Source organism: Schistosoma haematobium (assembly GCF_000699445.3).
Source record: "Schistosoma haematobium chromosome Unknown HiC_scaffold_69, whole genome shotgun sequence".
Taxonomy (NCBI): domain Eukaryota; kingdom Metazoa; phylum Platyhelminthes; class Trematoda; order Strigeidida; family Schistosomatidae; genus Schistosoma; species Schistosoma haematobium.
The window spans coordinates 7,080-24,859 of NW_026137014.1; the positions used below are offsets into that span (position 1 = coordinate 7,080).

The following is a 17,780-nucleotide window of genomic DNA, read 5'->3' on the forward strand; positions in this document are numbered from 1 at the left end:
TATTATTACCATTACTATAACTATTATTATTATTATTATTACTATGCATGCGTGCATACATCATGTAAGCACAAATCTATTTTATTTATCCATTGGAACACAAACTATTCCACAATGTTGATTGGTTAAAAGTCACACAAAATACACGTGAATGGGATAAAATTTTCACTTAGAATTAATCGATAAGTTTTAAAGCGACTAGTAAAAATTCAGACATAATTATGTACACATATCTATATATCTATCTATATATATATTAAATACAGATAAGATATTGAATACTTTAATAAATAGTTAAATTGGTCAGTTTTAGGAAATGGACTAATTTTGTAGTTAGCAACATATACAATTAAGTATTTCTCATTCTATATATTTTATGAACAAAAAGTAATCAAGTCATTGAATAGATTTGAACATTTCGGATATATATATATATATATATATAGTTTTTGAAGAAACCTCTTTTTAAAAAAAAAACAATGCAAAGATTATATGCTAAATCAGTTGCTAATGTTAATACAATTAATATATCTATCATTGGTATGAATGGTTCTGGAAAGTCAGGTAAGATAACAAATTTTCTCTCTTTTATTTTCTTTCTTTTTAAACATTCTACAATAATTTATGAAGTATATTTATCTGTAATAATAGTGTTATTATTAGGTATGGAATGGAGGTACCTGAAAAAGAAACTGGATTACGAGGTGGTCTTAGTGACTTGAGAGCGTGACCGCAGTGCCCAGAGGACAACTGCTTGTGGTCGGTCATACACGACCTTTTTATAAGTGATTTTTGTGTTAGCTCCGTACTTGTGAGACCTTACCGTTGGGGACGGATATCTGTGGGATAAGGCGAGGTGTGCATTTTTAGGGTCCAAGCCAGTATAGCTCGGTTGCTTCATCACGATAGACAAGCTCGACCACCACGTCAAGGTAGAAACAACGGTCGGGTGTATACATTCTCTGTCTTCCTTAAACTAGGAGATTAAAATCACTTCATATCTTTCTTTCTACGAACTAATTCTTTCTTCCTCTACTGTATCCTTATATGCAATCTTTCTTTTTATATATTACCACCATTGACATAACCACTCCTATGAGCTCGGTGCTCATCTCGTTGTGCTAATGAGGTATGGCGACTTGGACTGTTGTAGCTGACTGACTGAGGTATGGAATGATTGTCAAATAGAGTTAGATCTGATGTTGATTACTTTGATAAATCATTTTGAAATTATTATGATGATAATTTACTATTGAAATTATAGATTTTTAAAAGTAGTCAACGATGTGTTTTACAAAAGTAAATTATATACATAAATATTATTATCAGCGATTGAAACAATGAATAATCCTTAATTGGATCCAAGATTTATCAACGAAATAAATAAACATTTAAATTATTACACGTTAATAGGATTCACAAAACAATTATGTTCCATACGATTACTCAATTATGTTAAGAAGATGAATTCGTAATCTGTCAGTGTGTGTTAATAAGCCATTTGAAATGTAGAGAAACTGTAGAATAAGAAGGAATATACGTATCTGATCTGATCCCCTTCCTCTTTCTTCTGGTGGTTGAGTGGATTATGATGATCCCGATAACTGAAGTGAAACACGGAATACAATGGACAGCTCAGAACCAATTAGACGATTTGGACTTCGCAGATGACCTAGTCCTCCTATCTCATACACATGAACAAATCCATATGAAGACAACTAGTTTAGCAGCAGCTTCTGCATCAGTAAGCCTTGACATACACAAAGGGAAAAGCAAGATACTTAAATACAACACGGAAAACACCAACTAATCCAATCATAATTAATGGAGAAACTCTGGAACAGGTGGAATCCCTCACATACCTGGTCAGCATCATCGATGAACAAGGACGATCTGATGCAGATGTACAGGCAAGGGTTGGAAAAGCAAGGGTCGCATTACCACAATCGAAGAACATATGCGATTCAAAACAACTGTCTGCAAGACAACATCAAAGTCACAATCTTAAATGCGAACATCAAAACAGTTTCACTGTAAGAAGCTGAAACTTGGAGAACTACCATGACCAAGAAGGTGCAAGTGTTTATAAATAGTTGTCTACGCAAGATACTCAACATCCATTGGCCGGATACCATCAGCAACAGCCTTCTCTGGGAGAGAACAAACCAGCTTCCATCTGAAGAGGAAATTAGTAAAAGACGATTGAAATAGACAGAACATAAATTACGCAAATCACCAAACTTCATCACGAGGCAAGCCCTAACTTGGAATCCTGAAGGGAAGCGGAAAAGAGGAAAGCCAAAGAACACATTACATCGAGAAATAGAAGCAGATATGAAAAGGATGAATAACAACTGGGAAAAGCCGGAAAGAATCACACAGGACAGGGTTCGTTGGAGAGTGGTGGTGGGTGGCTTATACTCCTCCACGAGGAGTAACAGGCTTAAGTAACAAAGTAGAATACCTGGGAACCGAATCATTACCTTACCAAGTACTATCCAATGTAAGCTGTTGAGGAGACAACCAACAATATACTGAACATTCAATGTTATATTGTCTAACAGGACGGAGTTCAGAAGATTATCAATAGTTTGACATTCATCATCATATACAGAATATTAAGTTCAGTCTAAGGTTAAGTATCAGAGAAAATTTTCAATTGTCTATAAATCTATAGAATAGATGAAATGTAGTCAACAATCCAATGTATCTATTTACTAAACATTGAAGTAATAATAATTTTCGATTTTATATGAAGTTTGAGATGACGATAATGTCCAAAACAATAATAAAAGATCCTCAGCTAAACAATCGGACTAAGAAAGTACAATACTACTAAAAGCATCAATCAGAGCTGTAAATGATTAGAGTTTTCCGATCAAAAATATAAATATAAAAATCACTTATATAGCTTAGTTCAGATTATATGAATTTGATCTGTCATTCAATCACCAAAAAAACTGCTCTGTCTCCAAGTTACACTGAATAGATGTATATATATATATATATATATTACATGAATATCCTTTATTATTATTGTTATAAGTCTCACTACTTATTTGTCACTTCACTTCATTTATCAATGATTCATTCATCTTATCATGAATACAGTAGAACTCTTCTGAAACCGAATATATACACCTATAAAACAAGGACAACCTCTAAATGACTCTATATAACAATTTACATGTTATTATGTCACTATGGTTGATTGAATTTCGATAATTCTAGTAATAATTAAGAAAAATAATGGTTATATAACTTGATTGAAAGTATCAGAAGTATTACTCACTCAATGAAATAAATTATTAAAGCTAAGTATACACTTCTGGTCTATTGTTTTGAATGGAAACCAATCTGAATAACTTAGACTATACATTTCAAGTTGTAGAATCAAGTGAGTCTAAGTTAACTCCTTTTTCTTAATGTGCAGGTTAATGGGTGTTTGCTAATGAAGCATTTGTAGATGACACGAAAAAGATGGTTTGTTCCTTTCAGAACTAATACATTTATTTTAATAAATGAAAAGTCCTCACATGAATTAAACTATATAGATAACCAGAAGTGGGTGATGATAACGATACATAATTTTTGTTCCTATATTTATGAAAAAAAGCAACCAATCAGTGTTTATATCTTAATCTCAAAAGAGATAATTTCGTACCTGAATATCTGAAGAGCAACACCTCAGACTATGACGACAGATAAAATTCTTAGAATCATTTAGGGATCACTAGTTCCTTCAAAATTTCAGGTACGCCATGCTATAAACCTAAAACTAGAATGTAACCTTGATCCAATGTTTCCTACTTATGACCTTCAATCACCTAACACCCAAATAAAATGAGTTTCATCGTTACCAAGTCGAAATCAAGTGATTTCTCGTTTTTCAAAAGAGTGAAATGAATATTGCCAACGCATTTTACAGCAATGAATTATGTAACTGATTACTTCAACATTTCACAATAGCATTAGTATCTATTAGTTCTACTCTTGAAAATTTGAACGATGTTGTCCTACAGTATATTTTAACAATAGAATTCACGAGTTGATCTAAACAAGATCACCATTAAAAACCTCGAAGCATTGAATTACCTCTTCGTCCTAGTATGGCACTCATCAGTAACGTCGATCTACCATCCCTCACTCACGACTACAATCAAGGATTTTCGATCTCGCACACCAAACACCTGTCCAATGCTTCCAGGTTTCCAATGATGATCTAGCTCAGATCGAATCATCAATTCAACTGTTAAAATACTACAATCTCTACAAAATATCCCCATAATATCTTTCACCTATATATTGAGAAAATGAATAATTTGTTTATAACAGAATCGAAATACACAAATCAAACAGATGTTTTATACAAAACAAAACACAATTAAATGGCATAATTAAATTCACCATTTATTTATTTATATATTAATTTACTTATATGTTTCAATAGAGCAATTAAGTGAAAGTGTTTTATATACAACAACAAACTGACATTAGATAGATGATTATTGGCAAGTTAACATGATGCATATTTGTGCCAATCACTATGACGATTATAGTGCCCGGCCGACGGATCCGAAGTATTTTGTGTAGACAACCGTTAATAAACACTTGCATCCTCTTCCACCTGGAGCATCTCTGTGGCAACTGCTGGTATCAATCCCGGATAAACGAGGAGCGTTATGCATGGGTTTAGCGATCCCATCTCGTAGAAAACTAACTCGCTAAAGAACACAAACCAGAAACAAAATGATATTCACTAGATCAGTTATTATTTAACCGAATTTCTAATTTTATTGAGAAATTATAGTCAGTTAGTCATAGATTTAACACGCGTGATCTAACATTACGAGAAAACTCATATTTTAGGATCAACTGGAGTAAATTGATTGGTAAGTTGTCATCAGCATTACAGTTAGTCGATATCCTGATTATTTACTGATTCCGGATAATAAACACGAATAAGATTACTCATGTGATTCGAATGTACTCAATATTTATTCGAAAAATGTGTGTGGTGAACATTTTGCATTCATCATCCAGCGAGAGATCAGACATTGTATGACTCCTCAATATTGTACTAACTTTCAGTTGGTGAGTGTGAATTCGATTAAATCTCATCGTGAGATGGAAGAACTGACTGGTTCTTCCTAGTTTTTAATCTATATCGGATAAATTCATTGTGTGATATGGACAACAAATTGTACAATATCCGTACATCTCCTATCTTAGTAGGATTATAATTACTACTTTCTTCACTTACGAGATAAAACGAAAAAATCAGGCTTACTATAGGAAGGCTGGGATAACCATTATAATAATAAACTGAATTTCATTTAAGCAGATCACATTATTTTTCATTCCATTAAGGTTACTTATCAAATTTTATAATCTAAATTAAGAAATCATGAAAATGTGAGTAAAAGTGAATGATCCAAGAAAAATGACCACTATATAATCGCCAATTTTCTTCAGACGTCAGGTTTCAAGGTAATGATCAACGGCAGTTTGTTAGTTGTTTATACACAAAGTATTAACCGTTACATTTCACACAAACTTAACTAACAAAAATGGATAAAAAGAACAGCAACTCAATTCACCTAATGCTAGCGTTAAAAGAAGATTAGATTGAAAAAAAAAACGAAAAACGTCCGTCAGTGTAAAATATCAGATAATATAGTGATGATAATAATATGTCATTAAGCAGTAGTCAGTGGGCACTGTTTTCAACTGGGAAGTACCGGTTTTCAGTGGTACCCATAATTAGATCAATCTATGACCAAAATCACTTGAAAACTAAATCCATTTTAGAAAACCCCTTAAACCTAACTTCTGCATTTATTAAATGTTATCAATTTTAATTACAGTCAAAAATGTTCCGTAAATAATCTGCATATCAAAGTAGAATAGAAATAATAAATTCAATTCTAGTCATTGGTAATATAAGTGAGTAAAGTGTCATTGAATGATATTGAGTTCGGTCAAATAAAGTTCAGTCAAATCGAAGTATCCATTCCTTAAAAAAAATCACAAAGGGGCCATAAAAACACTGGGAAACGTCTTAGCTAATCAGCATTCAATAAAAATGTCCCAGAAACATCTGGAAATTGAAAAGTTACATGCCACATTCCTGATTGGATGATTACCTATCCTGCTAGTGTGTTTAGAAGGGTTCCAGAATTTTCCAAGGCCATCTGAAGTGCTAAAGATACCATGGATTATCTGTACATAAACTAACTTTTAAGTAAAGCGTTCTTTCTATAAATCATACCTTTTCTCTCGTGCTCAAGTTGCCGTTTAGATTTAGCCTTGGTGTTACCAGAAGACTTCAGGAGACCAAATCAAGCGTCCAATTGAAAGATTTATCACATTTGAAATGCGTTTCAATGATAGTGAATTTTTCAAGAATCATATCATTAATTGGAAAATAAGGTTTTGGAGTGTCGGCTGCTATGCTAAGCCCACACAGCTTATTCTAGCTTTGGGAAAGCTATTTTATTCATCCTTCTTGAGTCACATTTTGACCTCGTTAATTATTCACTTATCAACCTTGACTTTTTATGTAAGTGTATGTGTGTGCATTTCTTATCTTATTCATCACATGTCTTTAATTTGTTTTTTCCTGACTATAAATATCGATTCACGCTTGATTAAAATGAGTTGGCTCATATGTCACCTCCATTGTGCGTCATTTCGCTTCACTTTCATCCTTTTGCTTCCTTCACTTTGTTTCTTCGCTTCGTTTGCTTTGATCAACAATTGTACGAAATATACGTATTCAAAACTTAATCGTTGTATTTAACCTATTTAATTCCATTATTATTCGCTAACGCTATTTAAGTCAATGATTATATGAGTATAGGCGATATGTGTATTTCAATAATAATCATACGATCTACCTGGAGTCAGATCTAGGGCCTCTAAAGTTTACTCAGTGTTCGTAATGAAAAAGCTTTTATGTCTAAATAGTGTTGAGAAATATACAGTTTTGGTTTCATTTGTAGTGATTTTTGTAAAAAAAAAGACGTCATTTTATCTTTCTGTTCATTAATTAACTCATCTTAAATATAATGACCAATAAATGGTGAACTTGTTTACGATGAAGAATATGATGGATTAATTTGAGCACACAAGTTTATATCAATGTAATTTTTCTTCTAAAGGATACTAGAACTGTAATTGAGCATATCCCATGACCACTTAGTTGAAACACATGAATTATGAATTTAATAGTTGAATTCATGACTCAATTAAAACGAGACCATCATACAAACCTGGAAGCACTGGATAGTTGTTTTTATCTCAAGCACGGGGCTCCTCAGCAGTGCGCATCTACGATTCGGCCTTATGAGATTCGAAACCAGGACCAATCGGTCTCGCGCGCGAGCGCTTAACCTCTAGACTACTGCATTGACATCCAACGGTGTTAATATCTAACTTCAACTAGTCCACGAAATTGAACCAACGTCCACCATTGCCTTCTGTGAGTTACTATTTCACAACTTACTATCTCATGACTTCTCACTAGAACTCTAGGAAATACCTTTTAGAGATCGTCACTAGTGAGCATATGATGATTGGTCAGAATCTCGTGAGGCGGGGTCGTGGGTGCGCACTGCTGAAGAGTCCTATACTAGGACGAAACAACCATCCAGTGCTTTCAGGTTTCCATGGTGGTCTAGCTTCAATTGACTCATGATCTCAATTATTAAATTACCTAAATATCCACAAGACCTCTCTCTAATCATGAATTTACAGTATAATCGCCTAATTACTTTAATTAATAGTCACTTGTTTATTGTAGGTTAAATTTGACTCAGAAGAAATATTATTACTTTTAAATTAAATCTTAAGTATTAAAATGGCCACTTTGAGTACTTTAACTGACAAACTGACCATGAAGTTGTATGATAATTAGTACAATTGAGTGTCAAATATCATTCTAAGTGAAGTTGTAAATTTTATGATTATTACACTCTTGAACGATTTTTGTATCAAATAGTTGACAGAAAACGCAACATTATAGAATTTTCAATTATTTGTATACGAATGATTTTGTTTAATACTCATTACAAAGTACTTTCCATTAATGGAAATAGAAATTAGGTCTTTTTTGTTCAAATAAAAGCGGGATCTTTATGAACTTATCAATAAGTAAGTTTAGATTATCGAAAGTGTATGCTGACTACCAAAAGATTAGACTAGAATTATGTAAGAAATAACGACATTTAGGAATGATCACAAACCATGATATATATGTCAGGAGGTGTAAACAACCTAACTGGTGTCCATGTGATGATCCTAATAAGTGAATGTTAACCATAGGTGATGTGGCTCAAAATCAGTGGTATTCGTAGATAATTACTCATTTTCTGTCTTCTGTTATTTTTGAGTTTTATTATTCTTTCAGTCTCTACTCAACAATTTTCTTTATCTACTGTTCCATTCACAAATTGACCAATATGTTGAACAAAATTTGACATCTTAATGAATCTAAGTGACATTTCATAAATGACGGTGAAAATCATAGTCACACTGTAATTTGTTTAAGGGTGTCTGAAGTAAGTTTGTCTGAATGTTTTTGTGCTAGTTGACACTTTAACAATAAAATCTTAAAAGTCTTGATAAAAATGGTAACACCATAGAGCTGTTTGAACCACAAATCATCTTCTCTAGGAGTTAAACATCAACCTAGTGACAACTGGTATATAACACTAGTTGAGAGGTTCCCATCAATTATTTCAACCATCTAACATGAAAACAAAGTGTTTAGAGATGTTAAGCCATGAAAACAGGTAACGACATATATATATATCAATGCATATTTACCCTGAATGAGATTTAGGTTATCCTGATAATCATCACAAGTAATACCAGCTTATTTAATATTTTTTTGTTGATATTATTCTACAGCTGTGGTCGTCAAATATCTAACCCGTCGTTTCATTGTGGAATATGCACCTTATCTGAGTAAGTATGATGTGTTTTTTGGAACTTGTTTGGTGAAACAACGAAGAATTTTGGAAGAGATAATTACATCATTTTATTCCTAAACAGTTAATTGCGTTCTCAACACTAAGTATAAATAACTCTTTAAAAAACCTTGCTGAACCAGAAAGCCCTAAGATTTAAGTGAATATACATAACGTTTATAAAAAAAGTAATTTATGTTTTCATTCACCTTCCAGTTTATAACTGTGAGTCAAATACTTACATATGTTAAGTCTTACCATGTACATCAACGAGCGTCCTTTGTTTAACAACCACTAAAAACTAAGAAGCACTAGACATATGTAATATCCTTTAAATGGGATTCATGAGGTTTAGGTGACGAGTCATGAAGAGTACAGTTCAACCGTGTTCTGTTTGGGGCAGTTATCCAGCAATAACACTGAAATTTGGCTGAGAAATATCACAAATTAATTAAAGTTTAAAATAAAAACCATCGAATATTAGACTAAAAGTCATATGGTTACATGTTTAATGAGAGATTTGAAGATCTTAGGTTCCGTGCGATCATAGATGCATAATAATGAAGAATTCTGTACTAGAACAAAGAAGATGTCTATTTCATAGTGGCTGTAAATGATTTCCTAATGAAGGTCAGTTCGTAATTTAAACTATAAAAGAATTAATATCAGAAGGCGTTTTCGTGGATATTATAGTAATTTCGGTGGTTGAGATCATGAGTCAATTGTGATAAGTCTTATCGATTGAACGCTATATTAGTTTCCTAAGCTATTCTGGTACCCCGAAAGCTAGAACTGCACAGCGACTTGAACACCAGAGAGAAGACACTAGTATGAGGGAAAATACTTTACTCTGAGTTTCATTTTATTACAGAAAATATAGGGTTTTTATAATATATCTAAATGTCCTTGGGTCGCTGGAATACTCTGGAATGCTACTAAACATAGTAGCACTGTAGTAACCAACCAATCAGAGCTTCCGCATGTGACGTTTCGCTACCGCGATGTTTCTGGCCAAGACTCCAAATGAACGCTGATTGGACGAAACACTTCTTAGTGTTTCTTGATGCTTGCTTGTCTTTTGCAAGCGATTTCTGGATCACCCCAGCAAATTGAAGTTAGATCATCATGGGAAACCTGGAAGCACTGGACGGCCGTTTCGTCCTATCTTGGGACTCCTCAGCAGTGCGCATCTACGATCCTGCCTCGCAAGATTCGAACCCAGGATCTATTGGTCTCGCGCGCGAACGCCTTGATATACTTTGCAATTGTCATTATTAAAAGAGATATATATCTTGATACTTCATTTTCTATAAATCTTATGATTAATTTCATTAAAAGTTAAGATTAAAACGTTACTTACATTCGGTGTTTGTTATCAAGAAACGTTTCAATAAAACTAGTTGGTCTGTTGTAGAGTTTTTACTGAACTGATTAATCTATTTATTTCTTATACATTGTATTGATCAACTGCTTATTTATATGTTTAGGTGACAGTTATACGAAAGCTGATTCAGTCGATGGCCATGAATTAACAGTGAACATTCAGGATACATCTGATAGTGTAAGAATAAGTTTGTTTTAATAATGATTGAAATAAATGAATATTTAATTGAGATATACTGAATGATTTTAATCTTGTGACATAAATTAACTAACAGAATATTCTATTCAATCATAATGTCCCATTACGTTTTAAATAAGTATTGGTTAAGTGTTCAGTAATACTTACATTTTAAGTCTTGTTACAACTATGAACTACTAAACTTCGACTAACGTTGTGTAGTGAACGAGAATACAAGAGTGGACAATCCAATGTATTTAATACAACATTATAGAATCTCTTAGTAAAATATGAGAACCATGCAATAAATACTTCAGTTGCAAAATGTCAATCAATCGTCTCAGATTTTATTGTTCTTTCGTTTCCACACCAATCATTCTTTTTTCTAGTTCCTTCGATCTTCTTAACCTTTTTCTGTCACGTATTTCACTTCTCATTGATGATATATACTACTTACATCTACTGACACCAGTAGCACACACCACAATAAAAGGCATAGTGGAAAATCATGATTGGTGAAGTTTAATTATGATAGAATTGAGACAGTATCACATTAGTTGTATTAGATAATGTCGTTTCATATTGTAGATTGATTGAAGTTTGGATCGTCAATCATTAACAACTGATTAAGTAGTTTGGAAATACCATTTTCTCTACGAGATTTGAAAGTTTTACGTCTTTTCTAAGGGGAGGGGGAATTTCGGATAAATTACTTCATTATACTATCAAACTATTATGAAAGAGATCATTATAATGTGTTTCATGGTTTTATTAGTATTTCAACTAACTTTAGTTATTAACAAAAGCCGAATTCTTCACAAAACTCTCAACTGAACGTAGTATCTTATTGAAAAATCAACATCAGTAATTTAAGGTCAATAAGAACCAATCAACGTCGAGGTGTACAGAACAATCTGTGAAACTCATATGGAGAAATTCGAACACTTCACTTCTATCTGAAGTTTGTGCTGATGATGTCGTTCAGAAGAACAATGAAATCTCCACGACCAAACCATCCAGCTCAGAGAACAAAACTTCATCAAAATCATCCACAAATCTTCTCCACCATCTCAACATCAGTAATGTTTTTTGAAAAAATCACTCTCTGAAACATTTGTCTTTATTTCACTTAGTAATTAGTTAGTAGTACATATAAAAATGTCTCCTGTTGATTTTATGCTTAAAACATACAAAGTAAACAATTACTTAGTACAAAAATTGTTTACTCATGTAGTAACAATGTAGTGTAAATACTGACAGTATATTTTAATCTAAGAAAAATACTTCTATGATGTAGAAATAGTTCGAGTTATATGAGAAACATGTGTTGTTTATAAATGATTTTTTCTTGAATGTCACTAAGTGAATTTTTCATCAAAAATACTTCTTTTTTAAAGAATTCAGGAATAATTAAATAGGTTTATTGTAGTTCTACAGAAATAGAATAAAGTCTATATGTGTTCAATATAGTGTGGTGTGTGTTACTGATGTTGACAGATATAAGTAGTATGTATCATCAATGAGACGCGAAATTCTTGACAGCAGAAGGTTAAAAAGATCGAAGGAATGAGAACGAGAACAAAGAATGATTGGTGTAGAGACGAAAGAACAATGAAATCTGAGATGATTGATTGACATTTCGCAGATGAAGTATTTACTATATGGTTCTCAGATTTTACTAAGAGATTCTGTAATTAACACAATTAGCAAATGTTATATCACTAGCTTAGTCTCACATAATTATTGTGTTATTGTAAGTGTATTTTAATGACAGCTTTAAGTGATTTCACAACATTCACCCTCAACTAAGTCGATTGTGATAATCGTCTTTGAGTTGATATAGTAAAGCTTTGACAGATGTTGGATAGAGCAATCATATAAAGTACCAGTATAGGGGTTGTGGAGATTATTAAGTTTTTGATTGAGATCATGAATCGATTGATGTTAGACCACCGCTGGAAACCAGGAAGCACTGGATGGCCGTTTCGTCCTACTGTGGGACTACTCATCAGTGTACATCCACGATCCCGCCCGCAAGATTCGGACTGAGGACCTTCAGTCTCACGCGCGAACGCTTAACCTACTGAACCACTGAACCGGCATCCAATGGTGTTAGTGTCTAACTTCAACCAATCCACGAAATCGCGCGACTGAAGGCCTTGGGTTCGAATCCCGCGAGCGAGGTCGTGGATGCGAACTGCTGAGGAGTCCCACAATAGGACGAAACAGCTGTTCAGTGCTTCTAGGTTTACAACGGTGGTCTAACATCAATCGATTCATGATCTCAATCAAAAATATAAAATGTTTATAATTTTCTTGTTTCAGTTAGTACGACAAATAAATGATTGATATTAAGTTCAAATGAGTGATTACTTTGATTTCATTTCATTTCATAGGATGAAATTGATCTTGATGATATAATTAAATGGTCACAGGCAATTATTATATTATTTTCTATGACAAGTCGCCGAAGTTTTTATCGTGCTCAAGAACTTGTTGAAGCAATTCATTCACAATCTGAATTAATTGACAGAAAACCAAAATTATCAGGAACACAACAATCTAAATCAAATAATTCACAACACATAAATACATCATCATCAACATCATTAAGTACTTCATCAGTTTCATCAGTAAATCCTTATTCTAGCAGTACACAACATAGTTTGACACAATCTGGTTCGTTAAGACGTTCAGCATTATATAATATTAATACTGTCAAACCACCTAGTATAATACTTGTTGCGAATAAATCAGATTTGGAACGATTTCGGTAAGTAATTATGTAAAAGAAAATGTTTAAAAAGGTTGAACAGTAAAGAAGCACTAATGTAGTCACTACGTTCAGTAACATATATATATATCTATATTATTGTTTATTAATACTTAAACAGTTTATATTCACGGTTAAGTAACTTTAAGAATGGATTTGGTAGAAATAGAAATCTTTGTTGAACGATGTTGTCCTATAGCATATTTTAACAATAGAATTCACGAGTTGATCTAAACAAGATCACCATTAAAAACCTCGAAGCATTGAATTACCTCTTCGTCCTAGTATGGCACTCATCAGTAACGTCGATCTACCATCCCTCACTCACGACTACAATCAAGGATTTTCGATCTCGCACACCAAACACCTGTCCAATGCTTCCAGGTTTCCAATGATGATCTAGCTCAGATCGAATCATCAATTCAACTGTTAAAATACTACAATCTCTACAAAATATCCCCATAATATCTTTCACCTATATATTGAGAAAATGAATAATTTGTTTATAACAGAATCGAAATACACAAATCAAACAGATGTTTTATACAAAACAAAACACAATTAAATGGCATAATTAAATTCACCATTTATTTATTTATTTATTAATTTACTTATATGTTTCAATAGAGCAATTAAGTGAAAGTGTTTTATATACAACAACAAACTGACATTAGATAGATGATTATTGGCAAGTTAACATGATGCATATTTGTGCCAATCACTATGATGATTATAGATGACTGACTGAGTAATCCAAATGGTAAATCAATATCAGAAAACTAATAGATAACTGTTTATTTTCAATTGATCATAAATTTAAAAGTGAAGATTATTTTTCAATCGTAAGTTGACCAGTTTATCTAATGTTGTTGCTTACTTACACTTGTTACCATCAATGGAGCATAGACTGCCGACCAGTATTCTCCAACACACTCTGTCCCACTCTGCCTTCTTTTCTAGTTCTACACAATTGTTGTTCATTCTTCTCATGTCTGTCTCCATTTCTCAGGTGACGTGTTCTTTGATCTTCCTCTTCTCTTTTGGCTCTGAGGACTGCATGTGAGAGTTTGCCTTGTGAAGCAGTTGTGTGTTTTCCTCAATGTGTGTACTATCTACCCCCAGTGCTCCCTCCTAATTTCTTCCTCCACTGGAATCTGGTTTGTTCTCTCCCACAGTATGTTGTTGCTGATAGTGTCTGACCAACGGATCCGAAGTATTTTGTGTAGACAACCGTTAATAAACACTTGCATCCTCTTCCACCTGGAGCATCTCTGTGGCAACTGCTGGTATCAATCCCGGATAAACGAGGAGCGTTATGCATGGGTTTAGCGATCCCATCTCGTAGAAAACTAACTCGCTAAAGAACACAAACCAGAAACAAAATGATATTCACTAGATCAGTTATTATTTAACCGAATTTCTAATTTTATTGAGAAATTATAGTCAGTTAGTCATAGATTTAACACGCGTGATCTAACATTACGAGAAAACTCATATTTTAGGATCAACTGGAGTAAATTGATTGGTAAGTTGTCATCAGCATTACAGTTAGTCGATATCCTGATTATTTACTGATTCCGGATAATAAACACGAATAAGATTACTCATGTGATTCGAATGTACTCAATATTTATTCGAAAAATGTGTGTGGTGAACATTTTGCATTCATCATCCAGCGAGAGATCAGACATTGTATGACTCCTCAATATTGTACTAACTTTCAGTTGGTGAGTGTGAATTCGATTAAATCTCATCGTGAGATGGAAGAACTGACTGGTTCTTCCTAGTTTTTAATCTATATCGGATAAATTCATTGTGTGATATGGACAACAAATTGTACAATATCCGTACATCTCCTATCTTAGTAGGATTATAATTACTACTTTCTTCACTTACGAGAATGAAACAAAAAATCAGGCTTACTATCAGAATGCTAGGAAGACCAATATAATAATAAACTGAATTTTATTTATTCAGATCACATTTTTGATGTAGAACAAGTTTGGTAACTAATCTACAGCTCATAAAAACTTTCAATCATTACATCTAACTACTATATATAATTTTAAGTAGCTGAACAAAATCAATAATTCATTATTCTATTGGTTGTTTGAGTCTTCCCATTGATCTTCAGAACTGAAATTGATCAATCTTATATTGGCATTTGTATGTCTTGTACAAATCGCCTCGGTATTGCCTTAGGTCGCAAGCATTATGAGCATAGATTTATGGTTGCTAGCATTGGAATCCAGGATGCACGTTTCGTCCTGTTTGGGACTGGTTGTCTGGATGCACCTGCATCGCAGAGTGTATTTTTATTAGGGCAGTCGACCCCAGTACCGTTCACTTCAAACGCCATCACGTTATCCACTTAGCTACTGAGTCCAGATAGCTACTTGCTTGTGCAATGTTGTAAAGTTTTAATTCATTTTGTGTTGGTTGACCGAATCTTCCCATTGATGTTTAGTATTGGAATTGATCGGTCTCTTTTGCACAAGCTAATGGCTATCTGGACTCAGTAGCTAAGTAGATAGTGCAATGGCGTTTGAAGAGAACTGTACTGGGTTCTAGTCCAGGAGTGAACATAAACCCTGAGATTTAGACGTATCCAGCTGACGAGTCCCAAATAGGACGAAGCTGATAACCGCCATCCATTTCTGCTTTTAAATCAATAGTCATTTAGAGCAGTTTTTGTTGTTCCATCGTACTGAGGCTGATTAGCTGTTTAATAATATTGATAATTGAGTTAGTGTATATTTCATTTAATAGAAGGAGTTACAATGACAACTTAAATCGAAATATGTTTCCATTTTGTGATTCTACCTGGTTATTATCTGTATAGAAGGACAATTTGTAAATCATGCTAACAAGTAACCTTGTTAAATCCTGACTGTGAATGACTGTGAATCAGTCACTTATCGTCTATAAACAAACTTATCAAGTAATTTAAGCTAATAAATGTAACATCAGGATAAAGAGAGGAAAAAGTTAAAATGATTATCATTGAGTCAAATAAAGTGGGATAGATGTAACAGAAGTTGAATGAAAATAATAAGACTTTCGAGTAAGATACATCACTCAGAAATATGTGAACAAATCACTTTGCATAACTGTCCAATGCTGATGTATCACTGATTTAAACCTTTTCATTAACTTCATTGTTGTATTGTATGTTTGAGTAAAATTCAATAACACGTCACAGAAGTGCAATAATCCCTTTTTTCTGTCCTAAATTTGTGTAGTTTGGTTCAAAAAGCAGAAGCTGAAGAGTTTGCGAAATTTCATGGAATTCCATATTACGAGATAACTGTTACTGAAACCTATAAAGAAGTTCAAACTATTTTCCATGCAGCAGCCCGTCTTTGTCTTCAATCAAAAGGTTTGAAACCACGTCAAATGAATGGACAGACTACATCGAGCGGTAGAGGTATTCTTCCTGGTGGGAATCCTCCTAGTGTATTAACAAGTTTAGCAGTGTCACCAAGTCTGTTACTACAGAAAAAAATCAACATCTGTATCACCTAATCTCGAAGTGACAACAAGTACAGAATCTGAATTGAATACAACAACAACAGCAACAACAGGTGGGTCTGCTTCAATTCTTTCCAATCTTAAATTAAGGGCAGCCAGTCCTAATTTGGTTACAAGTGGGATAAAAACACCAACATCTATTAGATTCATTGGATCACAATCTATTCTAAATTCAAAACTACCCCCAACTCCACCCAACCAACCAGTCACTCAACTTTCTTCCAACTCAACAACAACAAACGAATTCAAAACCTGTCACAATCCAACCTACATCAATGACACAAACACCAAATACATTAACTCGTAAACATCCAAGTGTAAGTAGTAGTCAACCAACAACGGAACAACAAACAACATCTTCTATTACACCAGCTAATATTAATCAAACATTATCAACATCACAAATACAATTAAATAAAAAACCACCTTCTATAACACTTCCTCAACCAAAAAAATCCGGTTTAGGTTTTAAATTTTTCTCTAAAAAAAGTAATTTATTGCAAACAGTTTCCTTTTTTTGTTTTCCAATGTTTTATTAATTATTATTATAAATTATAAGAATAATCCTCATCATATTAGAATGAAGATAAATGTTGAATGCATATTTTTTATAAAATCAGTACTTATGCTCATTTATAATTTCGGTGTAATTTCTAGCTGTAACAAAGCCATACATCCAAATATACATACATATATACACATATATATATATATATATATATATATATATATATATATATATAGCTGTTGGTTAACTTGAAAAGCATAACATATTTTCATTTGAACTATCATATTAGTGTTGTTAAGTAGGTAAACAAGAACCTTGTATTGATTCAATCTTTATCACTTTATTTAATTGTTTTCTAGTTATTATTTGCCCTACTATTACTACTATTCTATTTGTATATTGTGAATAATGAAAATCTTATTTTTATTATATAAA

At 33.0% G+C, this 17,780-nt stretch overlaps 1 protein-coding gene across 1 annotated transcript; it reads left to right on the top strand.

The window, feature by feature from the left end:
* The first annotated feature begins 387 nt into the window (after window positions 1-387).
* RASL12 (Ras-like protein member 12) lies at window positions 388-17,297 on the top strand. The gene is made up of 5 exons (XM_012944970.3): window positions 388-564; window positions 8,914-8,970; window positions 10,460-10,533; window positions 12,930-13,306; window positions 16,549-17,297. The coding sequence occupies exons 1-5, from the start codon at window positions 480-482 to the stop codon at window positions 16,829-16,831; spliced, it is 876 nt and encodes a 291-aa protein (XP_012800424.2). The 5' UTR covers window positions 388-479; the 3' UTR covers window positions 16,832-17,297.
* The last annotated feature ends 483 nt before the right edge of the window (window positions 17,298-17,780 follow it).